This window comes from Poromitra crassiceps (assembly GCF_964638095.1).
Source record: "Poromitra crassiceps genome assembly, chromosome: 6".
NCBI lineage: Eukaryota > Metazoa > Chordata > Actinopteri > Beryciformes > Melamphaidae > Poromitra > Poromitra crassiceps.
In genome coordinates, this window is record NC_139627.1 from 41,552,955 (window position 1) to 41,576,903 (window position 23,949).

General features: G+C 45.0%; 1 protein-coding gene across 2 annotated transcripts in view; it reads left to right on the plus strand.

The window, feature by feature from the left end:
• mid1 (midline 1) overlaps positions 1-23,949 on the plus strand; it is a 38,531-nt gene that overhangs the window by 9,212 nt on the left and 5,370 nt on the right. Inside the window, exons 1-4 of one of the 2 annotated variants that reach the window (XM_083638894.1) lie at positions 4,000-4,063; positions 12,813-13,534; positions 19,469-19,564; positions 21,690-21,797. In XM_083638894.1, the coding sequence (XP_083495020.1) occupies positions 12,869-13,534; positions 19,469-19,564; positions 21,690-21,797 (870 nt within the window). In that variant the 5' untranslated portion in view covers positions 4,000-4,063; positions 12,813-12,868. Of the gene's footprint in view, positions 1-3,999; positions 4,064-12,812; positions 13,535-19,468; positions 19,565-21,689; positions 21,798-23,949 lie in introns of those variants that run through there. The other variant, XM_083638893.1, reaches the window with a different exon arrangement.

Here is a 23,949-nt window from a genome sequence, read left to right on the forward strand (position 1 = left end):
AAGCACAGGCCCTTCAATGACCTGGCGATATGAACCTTATCTGATATTTTATGGGATTTTATTGAATGGGAATGAATTGAGAAACAATAGCGTACCACAGGATACGGAAGTAGCACTTCTGGTTCCTACATGTAAAAGTGAATAAGTGAAATAAAGTCTGTGTTTAACAAAGGTTTATGGGACAGCGGACTTTGTGTTCAGCAAGACAGTCTTCACAAATGAGGACCACTTTAATGACTTTTGAAGCGTAAATGTGATTTTTCTTTTATCGTGATTTTCAGAAAATCCTTCAAAAGTCATCAAAGTGGTCCTCATTTGCGAAGATTACCTTGCTGAACACGAAGTTTGCCGTTTCATCAACCTTCATTAACCACATACCTTATTTCAAGCATTTAACCAAGATCCGCCTACAAAAATCCAATTGACTCTTCTTACACATAGGAACCAGGAATTGCAGGGACTTCTGGGTAAGTCTGCAAAAATACATCATCCCTGCGGTACTCTATTGCTGTCATGGAAATCTGCATAATACAGTATACAGTATATACGGCCTGGTGCTGTAGCAGTGTAGGAACACATCTACGGCCACCACCCACTGTGTGTGTGTGTGTGTGTGTGTGTGTGTGTGTGTGTGTGTGTGTGCGTGTGTGTGTGTGCGTGCGCGTGCGTGTGTGCGTGTGTATTGTGTGCCCTACAGTGTCTATTTTTCCCAGGCGAGGGAAACGTATGCATGCTGTGCGGTACGTATCAATGCACAGTGCTGCGAAGGTGTTCCACAGCAACGTGTGTGTGTGTGTAGAGCGAGTCAGGAAGTGGAACCACGCTGGGCGTCACACTTTTAATCCGTCTATTGTCTCTGCCTGTGCTCACTTTGTCAGGGTTTAGTCAGGGGTCAGGGGTCACTGGGGAGCAGAGTGAGTGACCCTTCTCAGACCCTTCTCAGGTATTGTCGTGTCTTTTTGTTCACAAATTGCTTTAGCTTGAAATCAAGTGAATTGAGACAGGCACAGGCTGTTGGCAGGAGCTGGAGAGTGGCAGACAGCAGCAGGGCAGAGTGGTGCTGTGAAGAGAGAGCTGAAGAATTGGCCGGGCAAAGATTTTTTGCTCAAGTGCCAAGATGCGCCATCGCTCCTGCGCACCGCCATGGCAACGCAGGCTTTACACTCGCCTCCCGAGTGTCTGTCCCACCGACCTGACCACACACACACATGTGAAGATGTTGCGACCATCCAAACTGACACAAAACATTTACCTATTTTGTCTTGAACAACATTTGGATGAATTCAGCTGCCTTAAATAGCCAATTTACTATGTCAGCTTTGATGACTCGACCAGTCTCATGGCTTCATTGTCTTTTGAATTCCATGCAAATGAGTGAGCCGCATTAAAGTCTTATTAGACCGACGTGCGAGTGCATCTCACCTCGATAGGCCCGTCCGCCCCGTCCGCTGCTCCCATTCGTCATGCAGGGCACCTCTGTTCCCTAATGACCAATCAGGGGGTGTCTCCTCGCCAGCTAAAAACCACCCCCCCCCCCACACCACCACCTCATCATCAGATTTGATTGACAGCCTCCCACGGGAAGGAGGGGGGTTATTCACCTCCCTGGTTCTCATGGGACTAAGTTAATGATCCCAGCCAACCAAACGACACAAAGAGGAGAAGGCAGAGAAGTCGGTGGCTGCTTGAGCCCGTTTGGAGCAGACTCCCGCTTCCGTCAGGGATTAGAGGAGAAGTGACTGTGTGAGGAGAATTTCACAGATAGCCGAGAGACAGAGAGGCAGCAGCAGCTACAGAGAGGCTTCTGAGACCAGCCGGTGTTTTCGGCAAAACTCTCTTCCCAGGTGTTAGTTCTGTGCTCATCTCTGTCACCCACACTATGGACTGACTGACTGGCTGACTGACTACTGATGGTAAGGGATGATCCCTCTGTATTTCCAATAGGTGGCATTCAGCGCTGCACTCTGATTTGTGTTAAGTCTGAACTCCTCTTACAAAGGCCTTTGTTGGCAGAGAAAGGGACGTATTGAGCAGTAATATTACAGTGCATTTTGTTTTCCATTATTCTGCATGCTATATATCTAGTTCCAATTTATTCCTAGATATACAGAAAGATGGATAATTTATTCCTAGATATACAGAAAGATGGATAGTACAACACTGTTTCTTCCCATTAACGTAGTTTATTTAACAAAATATTTTTGGTGAAGTTGAAGTGAAGTATTTTAGATTGCCATGGTCTGCTTTCTTGATCTGCATCAACTACATGATTTGTCCGTTTTATCGACATATTCTGTCAGTGATCTTTTAATTGAACGATTCCTTTTTGGAGCTGGAAGCATTTTGAGATTTTAAAATACAGCTCAGAACCGTTTCTTAAACACTGAAATTCATCATAAAACTCATCACCAAACTTGTTTTCTCCGCAGGCGAATTGTATGATCTGTTGACGCTTCTTTTGCATGCGTTTTCAGAATATATATGCCTAGTGCAAAATTACCATTGCAAATATTCTGATGCATTTATAAACTCAATGTGTTGTTATTATACGGATGCTAATATTCTTTCAACCCATCATCATGCTCAACCTCGGAAACAAAATTAATTCCATAGCTCTCACATTTCCTCTCATACTTTATTGAAAGCCTGCAGGCTAAAGAGAAACACAAGCAGTGCTGGCAAAGGCTCCGGGTTACTATAAATCCACATCAGTCCTTACTGGAGTCCTGCTGCCAGGATATTGTGCTGTTGTTTTTACCACACAAGATAAACACGTCCTTTTTACAGAGGCAGATGTCATTCAAAGCATTGACATGATGTGGCTGACAAAAGGTCATCTCAGGTCACGGCCCGAGGCAGACGTGACCTCACCCTTATAATTCAGCAACGAGCGCGGGTTCCAATCCAAATCTTGGGATTGATCAGACTTGATGTGATCGGCAGCGTGTCGTCGTGCTGCTGCCAGACGTGTCAGGCATGTCGGTGTAGGCAACATTTTCCCACATGGCCGCAGAGCGGTGAACAGATGCCAACGAATGACAACTTTCAACACGGTCCAAGTCAACTGCTTCAACCACAATGAATTCCTGTGTGTTTCCATGTGAGTGAAAGCATTCCCATGGAGAAAGAAAAGGGTGTGATCGCATTGAGAAATAAGCTCGCTGCGGAGTTGGATGAGAGTTACAAGCTCCCCCGTTATGGATTGCTTGATCGACGCCGGTGCTATATGTGTTCTGGCAAGAGAAAAGTGTTGTTTTTTGGGAATAACATGCTTCTACATTCACTAATGTATTTGTCAGTCTGTTGCTGCGGCTTGTTCGTCCATGCTAGCGTTAGCAGCACTGGGCTGTTGACTGGGACATGGAGGTCACACTTGTCTCGTTGCTGGAGAGCATAATGACATCATTGATTGCTGTGTTTGTTTCTGCACTATTTCATTTGGCAGTACAGTATTGAGTTTTGCCGCCGGCACGGGACAAACATGCGACTGCAATAATCAGCAGTAAGTTGGGTGAGGATGAAATTGCGGTAAATATTTTGACTGAATGGGGTTAGTCACTGTTGCAGCTGTAAATAATATAATTATATATTTCGGTAGAAACCTGAAAGCGATATGTCATTAATGCATTTAACGTTCGTTCCTGTGAAGGCATGCCATTGGAGGATGTTTATTTCACGATCACAAAAAGGCTTTGTAGAGAGTTATGGCAATGCTCCACGCTCTGAAAGTCTGCTCACTGACAGACCTGCCCAGCAGAAGTCCTGCCCCTCCACACGATTGGCTAATGCAACAATATGCAGCCCACTGTGGCTAGATGGGCTTAGGTACACTTCTCAGTGAAAGGAGAGAGAGGGTGGACAGTTACCTCCGTCCTGCTGACTTCCAATAGGCTGAGAGAGTGCAGGTTTACCGGCTCAGGAACTCACATCAGAGAGACACAGGAAGAGCTCACAGTGCAGACCACCGCAGTGGCCCAACTTGGTATCAACACTGACTGACTTTAAAAAAAAAGACTGCTCCTTCTTCTCCTGTTTGTTTATGGATGTAATCATCATGTGGCAGGTAAGACAGAAGAGGATTCATAACTTGGAGGGGTTCATATATTGTGCATGCAGTGAGCAGTTTGTATTATTACTGCGTCTCCATGTTTAGCTACCAAAACATTGAGTCATCCCACGTTTCTAAGCCCCCAGGCAGACAGGACTCTGCCCAAAACACTGCAGATGTTTGCCTGGTTGTATTCACACATCCCAGCATGTTTTTAAGTGAATAATACTGAAGTGAGAATTAAGATGAATACGTAAGAGGGCCAAGAGGACTGCTGTGATGATAATGATAGTTGTTAGAAAAGCATATTTTCAGTGTAAAAGCATATTCAGTGTGTTCACTCTAGTATATTGTATATTAGGGGCTCCATCCCAGGGATTATAATGTCAACTTTTATGAGCAATCAGGAGGAAAATGGAGTGTCCCTCCTCATCAGGCACGGCATTTGCAGAATACAGCGAAAAATGTCAACACTAATTGAAATGTCAGATTGCTGGTAAATAAATCATATCTGTTTTGGCAATGGCAATAGGCTATTATTTTCCTAGTCCCAATGTTCGTATAATCTTTTCTTAGTTGTCAATTATCTTTGACAAAAGTTTTTTTCCATGAGTGCGACTCAAACTGAGAGATCAACAACTGCACTGAGGGGGAATAAAAGCAGCCTTTCTCTCCATACGCTGATAACCTGGTGACCCACAACATACCATTTAGCCCTCTGATAAGATAACACAAGACAGTAAAGACCTTCTCCCCTGCTCCATCTTCTACTGCTCTGACATCTGCATGCAATTAGTGACAGACGGGGCTCTATTAAAACATAAACTCATGGTATATGTGGCTATTGAAGTGCCAAACGGAGACCCTGCCGCTGGATCCGGCATTCCGGGGTTTCCCTCATTAATTAGTAACTTGTATTTTCCCCCGTGAGGAGGAATGTTAGACATCTTCCCATAAGACCAGCGTGCCTTTGATCAGCAGTCTGGTTAAACAGACGTCCAGCTGTCACCATGGAAACATGTGTGGAAGTTTAAACAAGTGTCATCACATTAGGTGAATGATCAATGGACACTCATTCTGTGGAGGGGAGATGGTCAAATAGTTCAGTGTAGTCAATGCATAGGTAAGGAGATTGTTTCTGGCGGCTTGTACTTGGACTTGTAGGCCGACTGAGGATCGGAAAATTAACAGATATACTGTACAGTAAAATTATATATATATATATATATATATATATATATATAGAGAGAGAGAGAGAGAGAGAGATTTTTTTACTTTACATTGTACTGTCAAGTCTTTCAATGATGACCTGGCTGTCGGTAACATGTACTTTTATATATCAGCCAGAAGATGGTGCTGTTTGGATGTTTTGCACTGTATGAAAGGGGGACATTCCCACTTGGCATGTACAAACATCAGTTACAACATTTGAATATGAAATAATTTACATATTTAATGAATGCGTGCACCACTCGTCTTAGATGTTGAGCTGGACTGTGATGAATTGAATGTGTTTGGAAAATAGTAGCGTCTCATGGTGACGGCCATGTGCTAGGAACGCCACAGGCTGGAACTGCTCATGTGCTTATTATGGAAAGAATACAGTGTTTTCCTGCTGATGCCACCTGCCAAGCCTCAGAGAGGAAGTGAGAGTTTGGTGGTTGTGATTACTGATCAGGATGACCTGCACAGCAGACACTGGCCCTGCAGTAAACGCACGCACGCACGCACGCACGCACACGCACACACACACACACACACACACACACACGGAAAAGAGAACATGTTATATCGATACAACTTGCTTCTGAGTTTAGTCACTGGCCTATGTATGGACGTCCAGGTAGATTCCCTGCCTACCAACACGAGGGTGGCAGATTCGCGCGCCCTTGTTACCTCCGGCTTGGTCGGGCGTCCAATCCATACAGGCACGATTGGCTGTGTCTGCGGGTGGGAATCTGAAATGAGTGTATGTGTCCTCGCTGCACTAGTGCCTCCTCTGCGCCTGTTCGGGGCGGAAGGGAACTGGTGGGAATAGCGTGATCCTCTCACGTGCTACGTCCTGCCGGTGAGGCTCCCCCCACTGTCAGGTGAAAAGAAGCAGCTGGCCACTGCACATGTATCGGAGGGAGCATGTGTGTGTCTACGGCTCTCCCCAGATCAGCAGAGGGGGTGGAGCAGCGACCGGGGCAGCAGGGGGAATTGGCCAAGTACAATTGGGGAGAAAATGTCCTCAACTCATCCTGTTCACTCAGGACCAAACTCGTATTACATTCACTCACACTTTGTGAAAAGACATTCATTTGCCAATTGAACGCACAGCAAAAACTTGTACAACTGGCTCCCTTTTCCATGGAATCCAATTTGACAAATGAGGTCTAACAAAGTAAATGTTTAGGTTTATAATGAAGTTGTACTCAATAACAATGTACATGTTAGTAATAGTGAGTGTTGATCAGAACCAGGCCCCAGCTGATAATGTGTGCAGTTGCACATCAAGCAGATTAAAGGCAGTCTAATCTGTGGCTTGTGCTGCCACAGCTGTAAATCACATTAGGTGTGAGTGGGCCGCTGCATTGAGCTGGCTGCAGGGGGCAGCAACAGGCCACACTATTGGTCACAGCTACGCTGTGAAGACAGGATTACAGATAAACATGTGAGGTGTCGGCCCCAGGAAGGAAGGAAAAGAGCAACCACTCTTCCTCAATGGATGAATCCATGGATCACGGCCGTCATTACGGCTGATAAAAGAGCGCAACCAACAGGATTAGAATGTGTCGGAATGGGAAATGGCCTTCCTGTGTGTGTGGCCAGTGCTGGAGCCTGCCAATCAGCTGCCCTGGCCACACAATCCCCCTGATTGCGGTTCACTTTTCTCTCGCTCTCTCAAACACGCACACACACACACACACACACACACACACACACACACACACACACACGCACGCACGCATGCAAATCTAGAAAAATAGGATCATCTACTATGATTTCTTTGTGAATATGAATCTTTACTTCATTCCTAACATGTATTTTGTTGCCAAATTGCCAGATGTTGTCACCATTACACACTGCCAAATGAGCAAGGTGCATGTGCTGTTACCGTCATTGCTAAATATAATTATACTAGGCATCTCGCGCGCTTGATTCCTAGATTCGCCCGCTGCGCGGCCTCGCCCGTCCTGCAGCTCGCATTCGCAGCTCAGCCGCTACGCGGCCTTGCCTGCCCTATTGCCGTCTTGCTCGGCCTCTCTCTCTCTCCCTCAGTCTCTCCCCCTCTCTCTCCCTCTCCTTCAGTCTCTATCGCCCTCTCTCTCTCCTCCCTCTCCCTCAGTCTCTATCCCCCTCTCACTCTCCTCTCTCTCCCTCAGTCTCTCCCCCTCTCTCTCCTCCCTCTCCCTCAGTCTCTCCTTCTTCTTCTTGGTGTTTTATGGCAGTTGGCATCCTCAATGTTGCATTACCGCCCTCTTCTGGATCCATCCATCCACTGTTTCCCTGCCGAGAGCTTGCTCTCTTCTTCTTCGTCTTTGATGTTTTGCCAGCCGGCATCCCTCACCTCCTCCTTCTGGTCTCCCTCAGTCTCTCCCGTGAGCCTCAGACTGATGACATCACTGATGACATAAACACTGATGACATCATCACTGATTACATCGAATTTATGACATCACCGATGATGTCATCACTGAACTCACTGATGACATGAATTTATGACATCACCCATGATGTCATCAGTGACATCATCACTGAACTATAGCCTTGTGTGTGAGAGTGAATGACATCACTGATGATGTCATCAGTGTGTGAGTGAATTTGACATCACTGATACATCAGTGGGATTGATGATATCACTGATGTCATCAGTGGCATTGATGACATCACTGATGATGTCATCAATTTATGACATCACTGAAGATGTCATCAGTGGGACAGACAGAGAAACAAACAGACAGAGCCCTAGCTCCCATTTATATACTGATGATGATGATGATATACAATTGCTAAATACGCAACCTAAAACCGAAGGAAAACAACACAGTAAATATGTAACAGCCCAGCAGCCATGAAACTAAACCAGGGGTGCCCAATACGTCGATCGCGATCGACCTGTCGATCGCGAAGGTAGTGTGGTAGATCGCATGGCATTGAGGGGGGGGGGTTTACATAGTGCCGTAGTGAGGATGGATGATAGGCTAATAGGCCCATTTGCCACTTGATTGACGTACAGGTAGCCAGTCAGATCTCATCTATACTGCGCATGCAAAAGTTAGCAGCCTATCATCCATCCTCACTATGGCATTTGCCACTTGATTGACGTACAGGTGCGCCAGTCAGATCTCGCTGTGGCAGCCAAGTTTGTATATATATATAAATAAATATGTTTGGTAGATCACTTTGACTTGGTCATTTTAAAAGTAGCTCCCAAGCTGAAAAAGTGTGGGCACCCCTGAACTAAACTGTGGCCCAGCAAAAAGTCATGAAAATAAACTGCGTGCGCGCACAGGAAGTTGGGCAAAAACGAATGCAAGGTCAATGGGGTCACGCTCCTGTATGTACAAGCTGATGGAGGCTCACTAAAATCTCCTCCACAGTGCACACACACACACACACACACACACGCACGCACACACACACACACACACACACACACACACACACACACACACACACACACACACACACACACACACACACACACAGTAGAGAGCCTCAGTCAGCTTGTACATAGGGGAGCGTGACCCCTTGACCTTGCATTCATTTTCGCCCAACTTCCCAGAGCCACTATGAGGAACAGCATGGACTGTGCTGAGAAAGAACTCTACCAATCAACATCATCATTGGTAAGTAGCAAATAGGGCTAGACTTTACACAAATGTGAACTATCCCTTTAAGAGAAGTTATCACACCTTTCTTTCCTGTCAATGCTTACCGTGCATTCATTGACTGCAGTAGAGGGAATATAAGTAGAGGTTTGAAAGGAAACATACTGTTGAAAATGTCTTTGACCGCGTAGCAGGTGCCATTAGCTCATAGTAGACAGTGTACATTCCTGGCCTTGGCTGAGTATTGTTGGTGCACACCTGCCTGTGAAAGTAATACAACCTGATACACACACTGTGGCAAGCCCCACCCCCACCCCCCCCCCCCCCCCACCCCTGCATATACTGTACTGTATGAACATGAGACAACCAGCCTACTTTCACTTCAAACAGCAACACACAAAAACTAGCCTGACAAGTTTGAATTTTGCAATCTACTGGACTTGCGAGTACTATTTGTTCTAATACTATTTGAAAAGAGAAGAGGAGAGAATATGAGAGCAGAAGAGAGGAGAGGAGTGGAGAGGATAAGAGGAGAGGAGGAGAGGAGAAGAGAGGAGAGGAGAAGAGAAGAGGAGAGGAGAAGAGAGGAGAGAGGAGAGGAGAAGAGAAGAGAGGAGAGAAGAAGAGAGGAGAGGAGAAGAGAGGAGAGGAGAAGAGGAGAGGATAAGAGAGGGGAGGAGAGGAGAAGAGAGGAGAGGAGAAGAGAGGAGAGGATAAGAGGAGAGAAGAGGAGAGGAGAAGAGAGGAGAGGAGAAGAGGAGAGGAGAAGAGCAGGCACGGATGTTAGATATTTGAATAAAGCGAGAAGTCTATAGGTTTTTCTAATAGCTTTCTCTTTTCTGGCTCTCCTCAAAAGCGTCGTCATGCCAATGAGCCCCTCGCCGCTCCTCTTAGAGGGCATTCCTTCCCAGCCGGAGGCTTTAGAAGCAGCCAGGAGAATGCCTTTCACATTCCCATGCTCATCTAGCGAGCCATGTAGTGCACACCCGCCCCTTTGTCTGGAATGGGCCACGTCTCTAATACTGACAGTGTGTTTCTGTCCGTCAGGGAGGAGATCCACTCGCAGCGCTGCTTTGACTGACAGGGGAAATCAAATGGAGCACAGCGGGGGAGTGGCTGCTAGTAGAGGCACATGCTAAGCAGATGGTCCTGCTGCCATTCGCACATGAGGGACACCTGGGACAGACATGTGCAATCTATCCTCATTTGTATTCTCTTGTGTCAGTGGGAGTGCATTCGTTTGTTGTTGTTGTTGATTCGAGCTTTCCGGAGATTGATGGGAATGCTCTCTACACGAAACACAAAGTTTATTTTGCCATGTGCAGCTGCTCTGGTGTGTTTGATCTGAGTAGTTGCAGACACGTCAGACACGCATAAGTCTGTGACAAACAAAACAGCCCCGTGATGTCATCCGGCCGTTCGTTCCACGTCGGCTCGTCGGCTCGGCCTGAGGGAATCAGAGATCTCTGTCCAAATGTTACAGATGAGCCAGTCTCGGGTCACTCTCTCTCTCCGCTGTGTGTGCATTTTGTGTCTCCAGTCTTTTCTCTTCCTCGTTTTTGTGTTTTTTTAAATCACTGGTGACACAGCCAAGAAAAGCTTCCAGCGTACAGGGCGGCATTGTGCTGGTGGAGGGACGGTCACACGGGGGAAACTGGAAACCCATCCTGACGCTTTGAAAGAGAGAGGACACTAACCTGCCTGTGAGGGCATGGGCGAAGTTATAATCACCTCCGCTTATGTGCACGCTCTTACTCACTGTCTCTCTCTCTCTCTCGCCCTCCCTCTCTCTCTCTCTCTCTCTCCCTCCCTCCCTCCCTCCCTCTGTTTCTCCTCTCTCTCTCCACTTCCAGTGCTGGCCAGCTCTCCCAACTGTAGGTGGAGCTGGCTTTCCTGGAATTGTGGGACAGCTTTTCCTGTTGTGCTTTTGCTCCCCTCTTGCTCAGTCTCTTGGTTAATGACAGCTGTGCTGCAGGATTACGGGCTTCTGAAGACTCGCGCCATCTGGACCCTCTGTTCCGTACAGCATGCGGCCCGGCCCGTCTGTGGCCGTTGCACTGCTTGTCATTAATATACTTTCATGATCCGGCTCGGAAGTTTTCCCTCCGCCGAAATGTCTCGGCAGTGCAAAGTGGGGCGAAATCCATCGGTGGGTAAAGTAGACATGTGCATGAATGGGACGGCTTTCAGGATGTACTTGTAAGGTGCAGCCTTTAACGCAGCGACTGTAACGGCCGTTTGCGGTGGCTCTTTGCCATAGTGTTACTTTACAAGCTTTCTGTAACTTGGGGGACTTTACAGTAGAGGTGATGACATCAGAGCTCGGGATTAGTTTCTTTTGTACCTTTTGCATTGTGATCGTCATACAAAGCTCTTTATTGTCTTTGTATTTTGTAGGGGCTGTTACTCAGCCTGCCTGAATCACGTCCTATATCAGTTAGCAGCCTACCCTGTTTTTCACATGGCAATAAGACCTGTGCAAGTACAGTGAGCGACTGCTATATATAGAAGCCCATTACTAAACATGATGTGTTTGTGTGATATATGTCTGTGGTTAATAAGCAAAAAAAAAAAAAAAAGTTGGACAAATAATTTCATAGTTTCAGAGTGGAAGTGGAAATTTCAAAGCCTCGCCATTAAAATTAAAATTGTTTGTATTGATTTTTCAAACGATGAAAACGACAGACAATACCAAAAATGCATGCTTGCATAAATGCCGTATATGGATACAATATCCTGGACACCTTACATACATCAATTACTTTGTACTTAATATGCGATGACATGCACCGCCATTTTGCTGTTAGGTTGATTTTAGGCTACTTGCATAAATTATGCATGAAGCAGTTAAGTTTTATCCAGCATACACAATTTAGAATAGAAATACCCTCCAGTTTTCTAAGGATATGCTTAGACAACTGCCCAGTAAACTGAACTGGATGAAACTGCAACACCTGAAGTTGTACAGGGAATAGTACATTGATGAAAAATAAAATATTAGCTATAAAATGGTAATATCAGTGGCAAAAGCCTCTATCTTATCCAACATAGATTTTGTACAGAACTCTGAAAAGCTCGTATAGCAGAGCTTCTGTTTTGGATCCGCGTTAATAACTTGGGGACACCTGCATTTGGCACCTTGTCTGCGCAGAAGACAATAGTGTGGAGACAAAAGCTCCACAGATGCATCACAGGAGACAAGAGGACAGTGAGAACGTGGAGCGTGGAAAGGCCTGTAACACAGAGTTTAATTGCTGCATCCTCACAACTTCAAAAGGCTACTTTGTGCCCGGCCGGCCCGCTCCAGTAATGAGCTTGTTTGCCTTCTTCACACATAATGAGTGGAGGTAGAGGGGTTCACGTAGGGAGACGTCCACTCACAGCTGGGGTGTCTGACTGGACCAGAACAAAGGCTTTAGTGTCTGTGATAGTGTGCAGGCCCAGCCATGAGAGTAGGCAGGCCAATAGCCTTCTGCTTGGCTGAGCTGTCAGTCCTCACTGGCCTGCTGGCCTACGCACTACGCTGCACAGAGAGAAGAAGCACATGATGGAGACAGGCTAGGCTATTCTTACGCAAAACAAAGATGAGTCGCCTGCTGCATTTTGTGAGTTGCGTCGTCAAAACAGCATTACAGGATTAGGAGATATGATACGTTTGTTTGTGTATCTTCTTGCCTGCTTGCTTTATTTCTGAGACTGCCATATATTTTCTTCATTTCCATAAAAAAAAGTGATCTGTTACAAATGTTTCCATCATATGTATATATATTTTGAGTTTGCAATGAATATTTTTCGGTCTTTATGGTGTGTGTGGTATGTGTTCTATTCACTCTTCCTTCTCAAGTTCACCAAATCCTGACGACCCCCCCCCCCCCCCCCCACGGTTGAACCCTTTTCATAACTGTCCCCCCCCTTTTCTAAGTCATGTGTCTGTGTCATCTTTGCAGATAGCTGATCAGCTTCCCTGGATTTCGCTGACGACACCTCTTTGTTTTGCCTGAAGATGGAAACGCTGGAGTCGGAGCTGACCTGCCCAATCTGTCTGGAGCTGTTTGAGGAGCCGCTGCTCTTGCCCTGCGCCCACAGCCTGTGTTTCAACTGTGCCCACCGCATCCTCGTCTCCCACTGCACCCCCAGTGAGCCCATCCAGTCCATCAGCGCCTTCCAGTGCCCCACCTGCCGCTATGTCATCACCCTGAGCCAGAGGGGGCTAGAGGGACTCAAACGCAACGTGACGCTGCAGAACATCATCGACCGCTACCAGAAGGCCTCCCTGAGCGGACCCAACTCTCCCAACGAGACGCGCCGCGAGCGGGCCACCCCCGAGGGCAAAGCCATGACGTCGCCCGGCAACAGGGTGCAGTGCCAGTTCTGCGAGCAGGAGCCCCCGCAGGACGCCGTGAAGACCTGTGTCACCTGCGAGGTGTCCTACTGCGACGAGTGTCTGAAGGCCACCCACCCCAACAAGAAGCCCTTCACGGGCCACCGTCTCATGGAGCCCCTGCCGGACTCCCACCTGAGAGGGCTCATGTGTCTGGAGCACGAGGACGAGAAGGTCAACATGTACTGTGTGACAGACGAGCAGTTGATCTGTGCCTTGTGCAAACTGGTCGGTCGCCACCGGGACCACCAAGTAGCAGCCCTCAACGAGCGCTATGAGAAACTCAAGGTAAGAGCTGATCTGCTCATGTCTAGAGGAATACTCGGGGAGCTTGAGCTTAATTATGCACTATGATACACTGGAAGACCTGTTCCTCCTATACCGGTCTTAACCCCACAAAGTGCAATGCTGAGTTCTAGAGTTCTATTCACTTATATCCCGTATCACAGCTGTGTAAAATGATTTTGTTTTGTGTCCACTGACGGATATTTCAAACCTGGCTTGATACTCAGCTGCATGGGTTTCACAATGCACGTGTTGTTACACATGAAGAGAAATAACAAATTATCACCAAATTATAACAAGGTATGGTTTGATTTGAATGAATACAAAGTGAAATTAAATACAATTTCCACAACGTAAATTATACATTATAAATCAATTATACAGCAATCACATTTATTGGTGATGACGTACAATGCAAATCAGATTTGTTGTAATAACAGCATCACATTAGTCCCCTTATTACACCCTGATTGTTTTTCACTATGCAATTTAGCTGAACCAGATGTTTTACAAGCAATTTGTATAAAAACCCACAATACTGTCAAAACTGTTGGCTTTATTTTCTTAACCATTTATTTGTCCAGGCCCGTCATGGAAGATCAAATCCTTTATGCAGATGATCTGGACGTTAATTAATAAAGTGTTATATTCCTACAAGTAAGTACTGAAGAATTGCATGGAAAGTTAAATGCATCTGTGTTCAAGTCTGTGTTATAGTCGGCTGTAACAGACTGAAAAGGTGATGCAAGGTTTATCTATTCACCTTACGTTCCAACGCGGGGGGTGGAGCCAATTACTTTCTATTGTGTTGACACTTCCTGTGACAGTACAGTATTATATTGTGTTCAATGTGTCATCGGCCTCTCGGATCATCTACCACTCAATGTGAAATTGCAGCCAGTGAGTCAGACTAGGTTTGACCAGGTAAAACAGATGGCGTTTTGAACAGGAAGTCGTAAAACAACTGGGTAAAGTGGGCGGGGCTACATCAGGTGAATATGGTTTATATGGCATTCTACATAATAGACTTCCTAGTCATTGCGCAATATTGTGCGTAATATACAACTGCCTTCAAAAGCAATCCTGTGGTATTAAATTGTAGCAATCAAAGGGACTCCCTCATTCAGTTAGAATTTATAGTAAGGAACGCACCAGTTTTATGTGACTAACATACAATAGAAGTAAAAGCTTTTCGAAAACAGTTGGAGACTCACAGAGGGTCTTAAAATGTAATTACAGCCAATAAAAAAAAGATTGCTTTCAGGGATTTAGGTTAAGTGGAACTGCTCCCGCTCACCACATGAGCACACACATTAATAAAGCAGGAGAAGATGCTGTTAGCTGGAACATACAAAAAGGTGGCTATGCATTCCTTCCATCTCAGACTTGAATGAGCTCCTGTCATAAGAGGGAGGTTTTGTCTTTGGAGGCCTCAGTATTTTGCCAACACGCCGTGGGACTCTTATCACGGCTCCAGAAACCCTTATGGGACCATTTAAGGGTCTGCTACATGGCGGCCGTGCAGCTGACTTGATCATTGTTAAGCCTTTCTCATGGAAATCACTGCTTAGCTGTAACTCGTTTAACACAAGGCAAGCAAGGCAGATTTCTTTCAAATCGTCAAAACGATTTACTATATTTTAGGAATGTGTCTATACTATATAACTCAAAATACTGGATTGAGCTGTTCAGGTTCCGGATCAGTCCACTAAATATGAAGTGTTGCCGGTATATTCTGAGACCTGCATGACATCTGCTGCATGGAAATTGAATTAGGCCCAACCTTATTTTCACAAATAGCCACGATGTTGTTCACGCATGAGTCACAAAAGGGGGTTTGACATTCAAAACCCCCCTTTTGTTCCTTTCTGTCACAAAGCCTGTGTGATCACAGTGACACTGGGATGCAGTCATCTTTTGCAACACGTTGATAATTTAGGTCAGAGCATCAGTCTCTTAACCCGTCTCTTTTGTTTGATCATGCTGTCATTGTGCAGAAATCTCCCGGCCGCGATCTCAGTGAGCGGAGTGATCCTTCAGACCAGGAGGCAGACCGGGTGATCTTTTGTTCCATTCCACATCCAGGGACAGATTGATTTCAAAGAGCAGCCTAAAATCGGAATGTTATTTTTTCTTTTTGTTAAGGGGCTTTCCTTGCTCATTTTGTTGTTGGGAGAAAATACATCCCTCGCTGATTGGAAATGGTTAGCCAAATAGAGGAGTAGGTAATGAGACATGGAGTAGGTAGTGTCGTCGTGGTCATTAATGTGTAATGTGTGTCCAGTTCTGCATTCTACTATGGGAGTCCATTCATTGTTCCGGTTCAGGTTTTGAAAGTTACGGTTAGAGTTGGTTACATTGGGATGTCAACTCTCTTCAGCAGATCCAGATGGATAGAATCAATCAACTATGGCCTTTGTTTATTCCTATTGACTTGCAGTGTTTTTTTTTTACCAGAGGTGATACATCAATACTTGTAGATTTGTCATTAGCTATGATTTGTCTTCTGTGACATCTGATATCAATTAGCATCCCACATTCCTCAAGCATCTTTTGGGAATAGATTTCATTTGACAGTAGGACGAAACGCTTCTCCCCAAATTCATCTTTATTTCAGCACGTTGTGATTGTGCACCTTGTTAGCTGCATGATTTAATAATGCTTACAAGCCTCAAGTGGCAGAGCAAACAGCATTTCCCGTCGTAGCGTGTGATTGTTTGCATGGCACCCAGCAGGACAGGACCCAGGTGGCGTTCAGCTGGGCGCCTTCATAGTTGTTGGTATTGCCAGAAAATGTGTTTACAGCTACAGTCGCTCATAAATTCCCACACAAATGGATTTTGTGACATTTTATAGAAGGCAAGCTGTGTGGTTCTGAAATACCAACAGCTGGAGCAGACCTCCACAGCTATAGGCTACAAGTGTAAACTTTGTTTTTATATGTGGTAGCCTGGGTCATGTGCACAAGCTGGTTGTGAGAGGCCTTCAGATGGCTGGTCTCTCCCAGAGAAGGGCTAAGCAGTTAGCAAGGTATTGTTCAAGTTTCTGCTATCATTGGTAGCCGCTCAATATGAGAAGGCGTTGTTTTTTTATATCCATGAAGTGGTTACTGTATGTTATCTTGACATCCACTACCGCTATCATCCTGTGTGTTATCATCCTGTGTGCTGTTTGCAACAATGTGCTTGCCAACTTTTCTGACACTAATGAGGGTTTCCAAATTCCAATCATGGAACTTTGAAACCCTCATTAGTGTTTTGCTTGCACCTGTGTTTAAGCTGCCTTTTCCACACAAAATGGCTGCGGTGAAAAGGGTCTATTAGACACTTTTGTGTGTGTGTGTGTGTGTGTGTGTGGGGGGGGGGGGGGGGTTGTGTGTGTGTGTGTGTGTGTGTGTGTGTGTGTGTGTGTGTGTGTGTGTGTGTGCGTGTGCGTGTGTGCGTGCGTGCCTGAGCACACACTATTCCTCAGAAGTAAAATGATCCCTGGCCAAGTATATCCATTGATAGTGAGAGTGAAAAGATGGATGCACATTGCCTTGAGAAATCCCCCCAAAAAGAAGAAGCTAAATGAAAAATTAATGACATTGACTACATTCCCTTTAGGTCTGACCTACCTGCAAGTTTTCATACGACTTTATGTTCAGAAAAGAGTATTGTATTGCCAGGTTACCATTGGTCTATTTAGTAACATCACTGAGGGTACAAGCTTTCCCAATAATCAAATGTATAATTTACAGCAGATACACTGTATGTATGTACAGTACACTAATGGTTTCTCTTGTGTTAGGACAGTTCTCTCTGATGATCTCTTTTCCTAAAGTCATTTCAAACTGATGAGAGGAAAGAATAGCGGCTTCCTTTTGAATGGGAATGCTTTGGGTCCCACATCAGTTCCTCTTCCTTCCTCTCGTAGACCTGGCAGGTCACTGTCAGCATTTTACCCTGTGTCGTTTGAAACTTTATCCAGCGTCAATGATGGAAACTTTGTCCATTCTCAACATTTGAAACTTTATCCAGTGTCAATGTTTGAAACTTTATCCAGTGTCAGTGTTTGTAATTTTATCCTCTGGGCTCTGTTTTAGTTCTGCCAATTACTTTCACATTGTTGGGGGACAGTTAAAGCTTTAGTCAAAAAACATATGTGTGTTACTTTAGTATAGTAGCAGGCTAATATCCATCCATCATACTCAATAATCACTGAATATTTGATCCTCTGTGTGTCATATGTTTAATAACTCTTGATATAATATGCTGTTTTGAAATGCATAAAAGAAGGAGCAGCATGCCTGTCTTGACTGTAAAGTTTTCCTAAAGTAGTCTACCTCCTCAAATTGATGTCTGAAATGCAAACTGACATGCCAATCCTACGTACATGTCAGTTGCCTTGGAAACATGTTGTTTAGACCAGTTGCCTATTAACATTCATCACATCCTATACAGTATATATATATATATATATATATATATATATACCGGTATATATATATATATATATATATATATATATATGTATGTATATATATATATATATATATATATATATATATATATATATATATATATATATGTGTTGCTGCTATATATATATAGCAGCAACACAAAGTTACAACAAACAAACACATAAACACATACAATTGAAAAACATCCCACTCTCCTGGCCATGAGTCATGAGCCTGGGGTCACCTGGGCACCTGGGCCCGGTGCACTCATTGGGCTTAAGAAGACCTGCAGACCATTCAGTCTCTCTCCCTCCTCACCGATGCACCTTTTGTTCCTGTGTGAGAGGAGGGGGAGAGACTGGATGGTCTGAGGGTATTCTTAAGCCCAATGAGTGCCCAGGTGCACCCCATCAGCCTAACGACCCCAACACCAGGATTGAGTTCTGCCCCGACAACACGTAGCAAACCATTTAGTTAAACGGAAACGGCTGCGCCTTGAACACGCTGTTGTGTGACGCAAGCGTTGCACCTACCTGTTGGATCCTCTTTATCGGCAAGGTTTATATACACATCGCTACTGACACACCCATCACACGAGAGACAACGTACCTCAAAGCCTGTTGCACACCGTTTTGACGAAACATGACATTCAACCCGGAAACCGTAGCACACGGTGCACACCGTTTTGCAGATTGAACACACCCCAGGCTCCTGCAAGACAGGGCCAGGAGAGTGGGAGGGTTGTCACAAAAGCTAAAATCTTATCAGATGGGGGAACCTTATTTGTTTTGATCAACAGAAATGTGAAAAGAGAAATGGAGTTCAAAAAGACAGAATTTGGAATATAATACTATTAAATTAATTATTTATTCGCTGTTTTGAGGGGGGGCACTTTTCTGTAATGCAAAGGTCATGTTTGTATTGTTTTGTGGCGTCACTTATTCAAATGGAGTGCAATGGCACATTAAATGAATCTAGGATTACATAAGATTCTATTTGATATCTAATCATTGCCATCATCCTTATGCCTATGTGTATGTTTCACTCACTTATTCCAAGGATAACACACTTGAATCCTAAAAGACTCAATAGAGACATCTTGCCACCCCGTTACAATAAGATATTAAGTTCCAGCCATGAGCTTTTGATCCAGTCATTGGCGGATCATTAAAGCAGCCGCAGGGTTTAGCTGGCCAAATCTGGGGCAGATGCTCTGTGCTGTCTGACTGTGAGCTCTGTGGCCTCAGCAGGCAGCATGATGGGCTCTTTAGGACCATAGGGAGGACTGTGGGTTACGGACCTTAATGTGTCCAATCACATATCCAGTGACAATGTTGTCTGTTAGCTCTTCTTCGTCTTTGTTTGTCCCACTGGGGCCAATATGGCCCCTTGTGATCCCATCCCCTTCACTGTCTTCAACCATTTATTCAGCTGGTGACAATTTGACGAGGGACAATGTGTAACGAAATATTTGCTTGTCAATCTTTGTTTTGCAGCAGGCCTTGGATTCCAACCTCAGTAGTCTGATGAAGAGGACCAGCGAGTTGGAAACTCTGATGGGCAAACTGATCCAGACCTGCCAGCATGTGGAGGTAAGATGTTGATCTGTTCCCTTGCAGGTGAGGGCTCTCGCTTTCTGTGTCATTTATTTCCTTCTGTGGCAAAAAAGGCCTATCACGTTATGAAACTGAAGGATTATCATGTGTTAATAGACCCTTTTCACAACGGGCATTTTGTGTCGAAAAGGCAGAATAAACACCGGTGCAAGCAAAACACTAATGAGGGTTTCCAAATTCCAATCATGGAAGTTGGAAACCCTCATTAGTGTTTTGCTTGCACCTGTGTTTACCCTGCCTTTTCAACACAAAATGGCCCCCGTGAGAAGGGTCTGTTAGTTCACCTCAGCAGCAAAGATCTATCCTGGCACTTGCTTGACACAGATAAACATGGTTAACATTGATAGAAAATTGTAACAGGAAGACACCATACTTATATTAGTCCGGACCTCCCCTAATATTTCAGAGATTTTTTTTAATATTTCAGAGATTTTTTTTTTTTTTTTTTTTTTTTTTTTTAGCCTTTATTTAACCAGGTTTGTCCCATTGAGATCAAAGATCTCTTTTACAAGAGAGACCTGGCCAAGAAACAGCAGCAACACAAAGTTACAACAAACAAACACATAAACACATACAATTGAAAAACATTAAAATGATCAAATAAAACATTTGCATACAGACAGCCTGTTCTCAAGAGATTTTACCATAGCCTTAAAACCATTTAAGGTTACTAAGCTATTAAGTTTAAGATCAGACTGCAGACTGTTCCATGCGGTGGGTGCAGAGAACCTAAAAGCTTTCTTCCCCAATTCAGTTCGGACTTTGGGAACAGAAAATTGTAGAGTGTCCTGAGAACGAAGATTGTAAAAAAATAAAACAATCTGCATGGAAAACAGGAAAAGCATGAAAAACACGGGATCGCTTTTATTTTGAAATGAAAGGCAGGTCAGGCAGGAAGTCATCTGACGCCGCGTCCGCGGTAACTTGATTCTGAGAGAGCAGCAGCATGGTGGTGAGTGATGACTGTCTGTCTGCCTGGCGAGATAATTGAAGGTGAGCGAGCTGCGAGACAGTGAGCGAGTGAACGACAGACAGTGAGTGACACACACTGACAGATTTTTTAGCAACAACCAAGAAAGTAAGTGTCTAGTCTGTCTAAGTAACTTTGTGTGTTGTGTACGGCTTGGGTTGTGTACCTGTGTTTGTAGGTGTCATTTTGATATGAATTTGGCTAAAACAGTTTGTGTTTGTTAGTTACAATTATGTTGACAGGAGAGCTGAGCAGGTGGTGACATGAAAGAGAATATACTGAATAATGACATCACAACAGTATAATCCTAATGTTGATTTAAAATGATATATTACTCTAAATATGGCCCCGTTAGGGCGCCGCCGGAAAAAAAATCCGCCTCCCCTTGCTAGACCTCCCCTATTTCGGAACCCTGGCTACGGCCCTGATACCATTGGGTTTATTTTAGAACACTAAAAATGATATCAAACATATTGTTGGTTCACTCAAATGTCTCTTCCCAAAACATTTAATAAAACACCACACTATAACGTGATACATGGTATGAGAAGTAATTTAAAAAAAGAAGTCACGGTATTTATGTCACGTGTGTATAAAACCCATGAGATGTGAGAGACTGTAGCTGTGAACATACATGGCAAAATAGATGGACAAATATGAACATGCTCAGCTGATTGCCACCTGGGATCTGCCCTATATATGAGATTAAAGAATTACTCCCTAAGATAGGAAAAGCAGTTTTCCCTGCCACATGGGGGCTTAGCTGCAATTAAATTATGCAGTTAATAACATAGGCGACCGTGATCTGCTCAAATGAACATGCAATTGTGCAGCATAACACATTGCCAAAGCAAATTCATGACTGCTACCATTATTGGCTGTCTGTTAACGATGTTGGCTGTACTCCCTAGGTAAATGCATCTGTCTGTTAACGATCCTTCACTGTACTACCTAGGTAAATGCATCTGTCTGTTAACGATCCTTCACTGTACTCCCTAGGCAAATGCATCTGTCTGTTAACGAGCCTTCACTGTACTTCCTAGGCAAATGCATCTGTCTGTTAACGAGCCTTCACTGTACTTCCTAGGCAAATGCATCTGTCTGTTAACGAGCCTTCACTGTACTTCCTAGGCAAATGCATCGAGACAAGAAAACAAACTGCTTGAAGAATGTGACCTCCTAATTGATATCATCCAGCAGAGGAGACAAATCATAGCTGCCAAGATAAAGGAGGGAAAGGTATTTTGATCACCTCTTTCCTCTTGGTAACTTATTGCCTACGCCAGATACAGTTAACTACCTTGTTTACAACAAATTTAAAATGTTTGTTATTCCTGCATTCTAATTAGAACAGGATACTTTATGCTATTGATATCATCTGTCTTTAATTGACAATAGGAAGCAGTGCCTTCAGTTTGTGAAGCATAGTGAGTTGTGATTGTTTATTTGTTGTTTTTTGTGTGGGTGTTTTTATCTGGAGGAAACCTCAGGGGAGCACGGGGAGAACACGCAAACTCCACACAGAAAGGCCCTTTTGACGAGATAGCCCACCTGGGCAGTAGGCACTGAGGACAGGGGAGGGGTGACACATACCTCCAGCGTCCCAGGGGGGAATCGAACCTGGGACCTTCTTGCTGTGAGGCGACAGCGTTACCACTGTACCACCGTGCCCCTTTCGATGATTTAGTGAAGAGTGCAGGCTATCTGACCTCAGATTGGGCCCGCTCAGACTGGCTCATCCTCTCTTTCTGGCCCTGCAGGCTCAGAAAGCGGCCTACATTGTAGTAGCTACAGGCTACAGCATTAGCGCTACTTGGAAAACATTCTCTTCATGTTTCTACTGTATAGCTTCACGGGGAAACATATACCTGAGATGCATGATTTGATTTGCTTTGGTAGATTTGTTTCAGAATATCACTGATGTCAGCTGATTTGTTTTTGAAGGACTGTAAAGCCGCTTGTTTTGTTTTGTCCTGTGCTTAGCGTCAGTCGTCTTGCTGACAGCGATGGAGTACTTTTGGCACAGAGTCCGTGCATCTGAAGCCAATGTGCTTTGCCTCTTGAATGGTTTGCCTTGCCTTTCCCCCCATTAGATGCCATTAGAGAGGTTGTGGCATGCTGTGCCATGTTCAGTGTCAGGGTAAGATCGACCCCGCTTCCTCTCAGGAGGAGGACCGCTTCCTTCCTCGCCCTGTGCCTCTTGTCTGGTTCAGAGGCTGCATTCTGCCTCTGGGCCAGCGGGGGGGCAGGCTGCTTCCAATAGGATATAGGAGGGTCTGGTTACCATGGTAATGTCACACATCTTTAGCCTGATATCAGACTGAATTGTCACCACGTTAAGCCCCCCCACACAGGATCCGCGGTAAAACAGCTGTGCGCCCGCTGTGCCGTTGGTTTCCTATGGGGAGAGCAGTGCCTCACAAATACGCGGCAGCGCAACCTTTGGCATCGCGCATCGATTTTGCCACCTTGCGCTGCGCTCAAAGTTCAAATTGTTTGAACTTTGACCTGGTTTACCGCTGAGCTTTCTCTGCTCTACCTCGCGGTGAGAGAAGAGAAGATCGCTTATCATGTGGAGACAGCTTTACACTGCAAAGCAGTCAGCTCGGTGGAGTGGGCGGATTCGGAGGTCTGGAGCCGGGCAAGCACATCTCAGGTCAGCGGAAGACTCTGGGGTCTTCCATTTTTAGCCCCAAGCTAATCATCTTTTCAAATAGAAGATTGTGAGCATTACAAAACGGCAAATATTGATTGATTGATTGATTGATTGATTGATTGATTGATTGATTGATTGATTGATTGATTGATTGAAGAAAGGCCTGTGTGGGAATTTAGCCAGGGCACCGGGGTCACACCCCGACTCTTGCGAAGAGTGCCGATGGGATCTTTAATGACCACAGAGAGTCAGGACCTCGGTTTACCGTTTGATCCGAAGGACGGTGCGCACTCACAGGACAGAGCCCCTGTCTCTGCCCTGGGACATTGGGGGGATTATTTATGAGACCAGAGGTAAGAGCACCTCCTACTGGTCATCCAACAACACCACTACACTACTTCACTGCACCAGTCTCCCATCCAAGCAGTATCCATAGCCAGGCCTGCTTGCTTAGCTTGTCTGATGAAGTCTGAGTGATGAGTCTGGTGAAGAGTGTCATGCTCGAAACGTCACTCTAACCATCGGTGCAATAAATCACTGAAACTGGAGCCCTGCAGTGTGCGAGCGGTTGTATTCCTTTCGTACAGCATGTTGCTCACTTTCAGCTCAGCACCTGCCCTTTGGATGTGCGTGTTTCCTCTCTTTCACACACCTGCTTAGCTTCCCCAGGAAAGCCAGTAATGTAATGCAGGAGCCACAGGTGCTTATAAGGCCCATACTGACTAAATACATGTA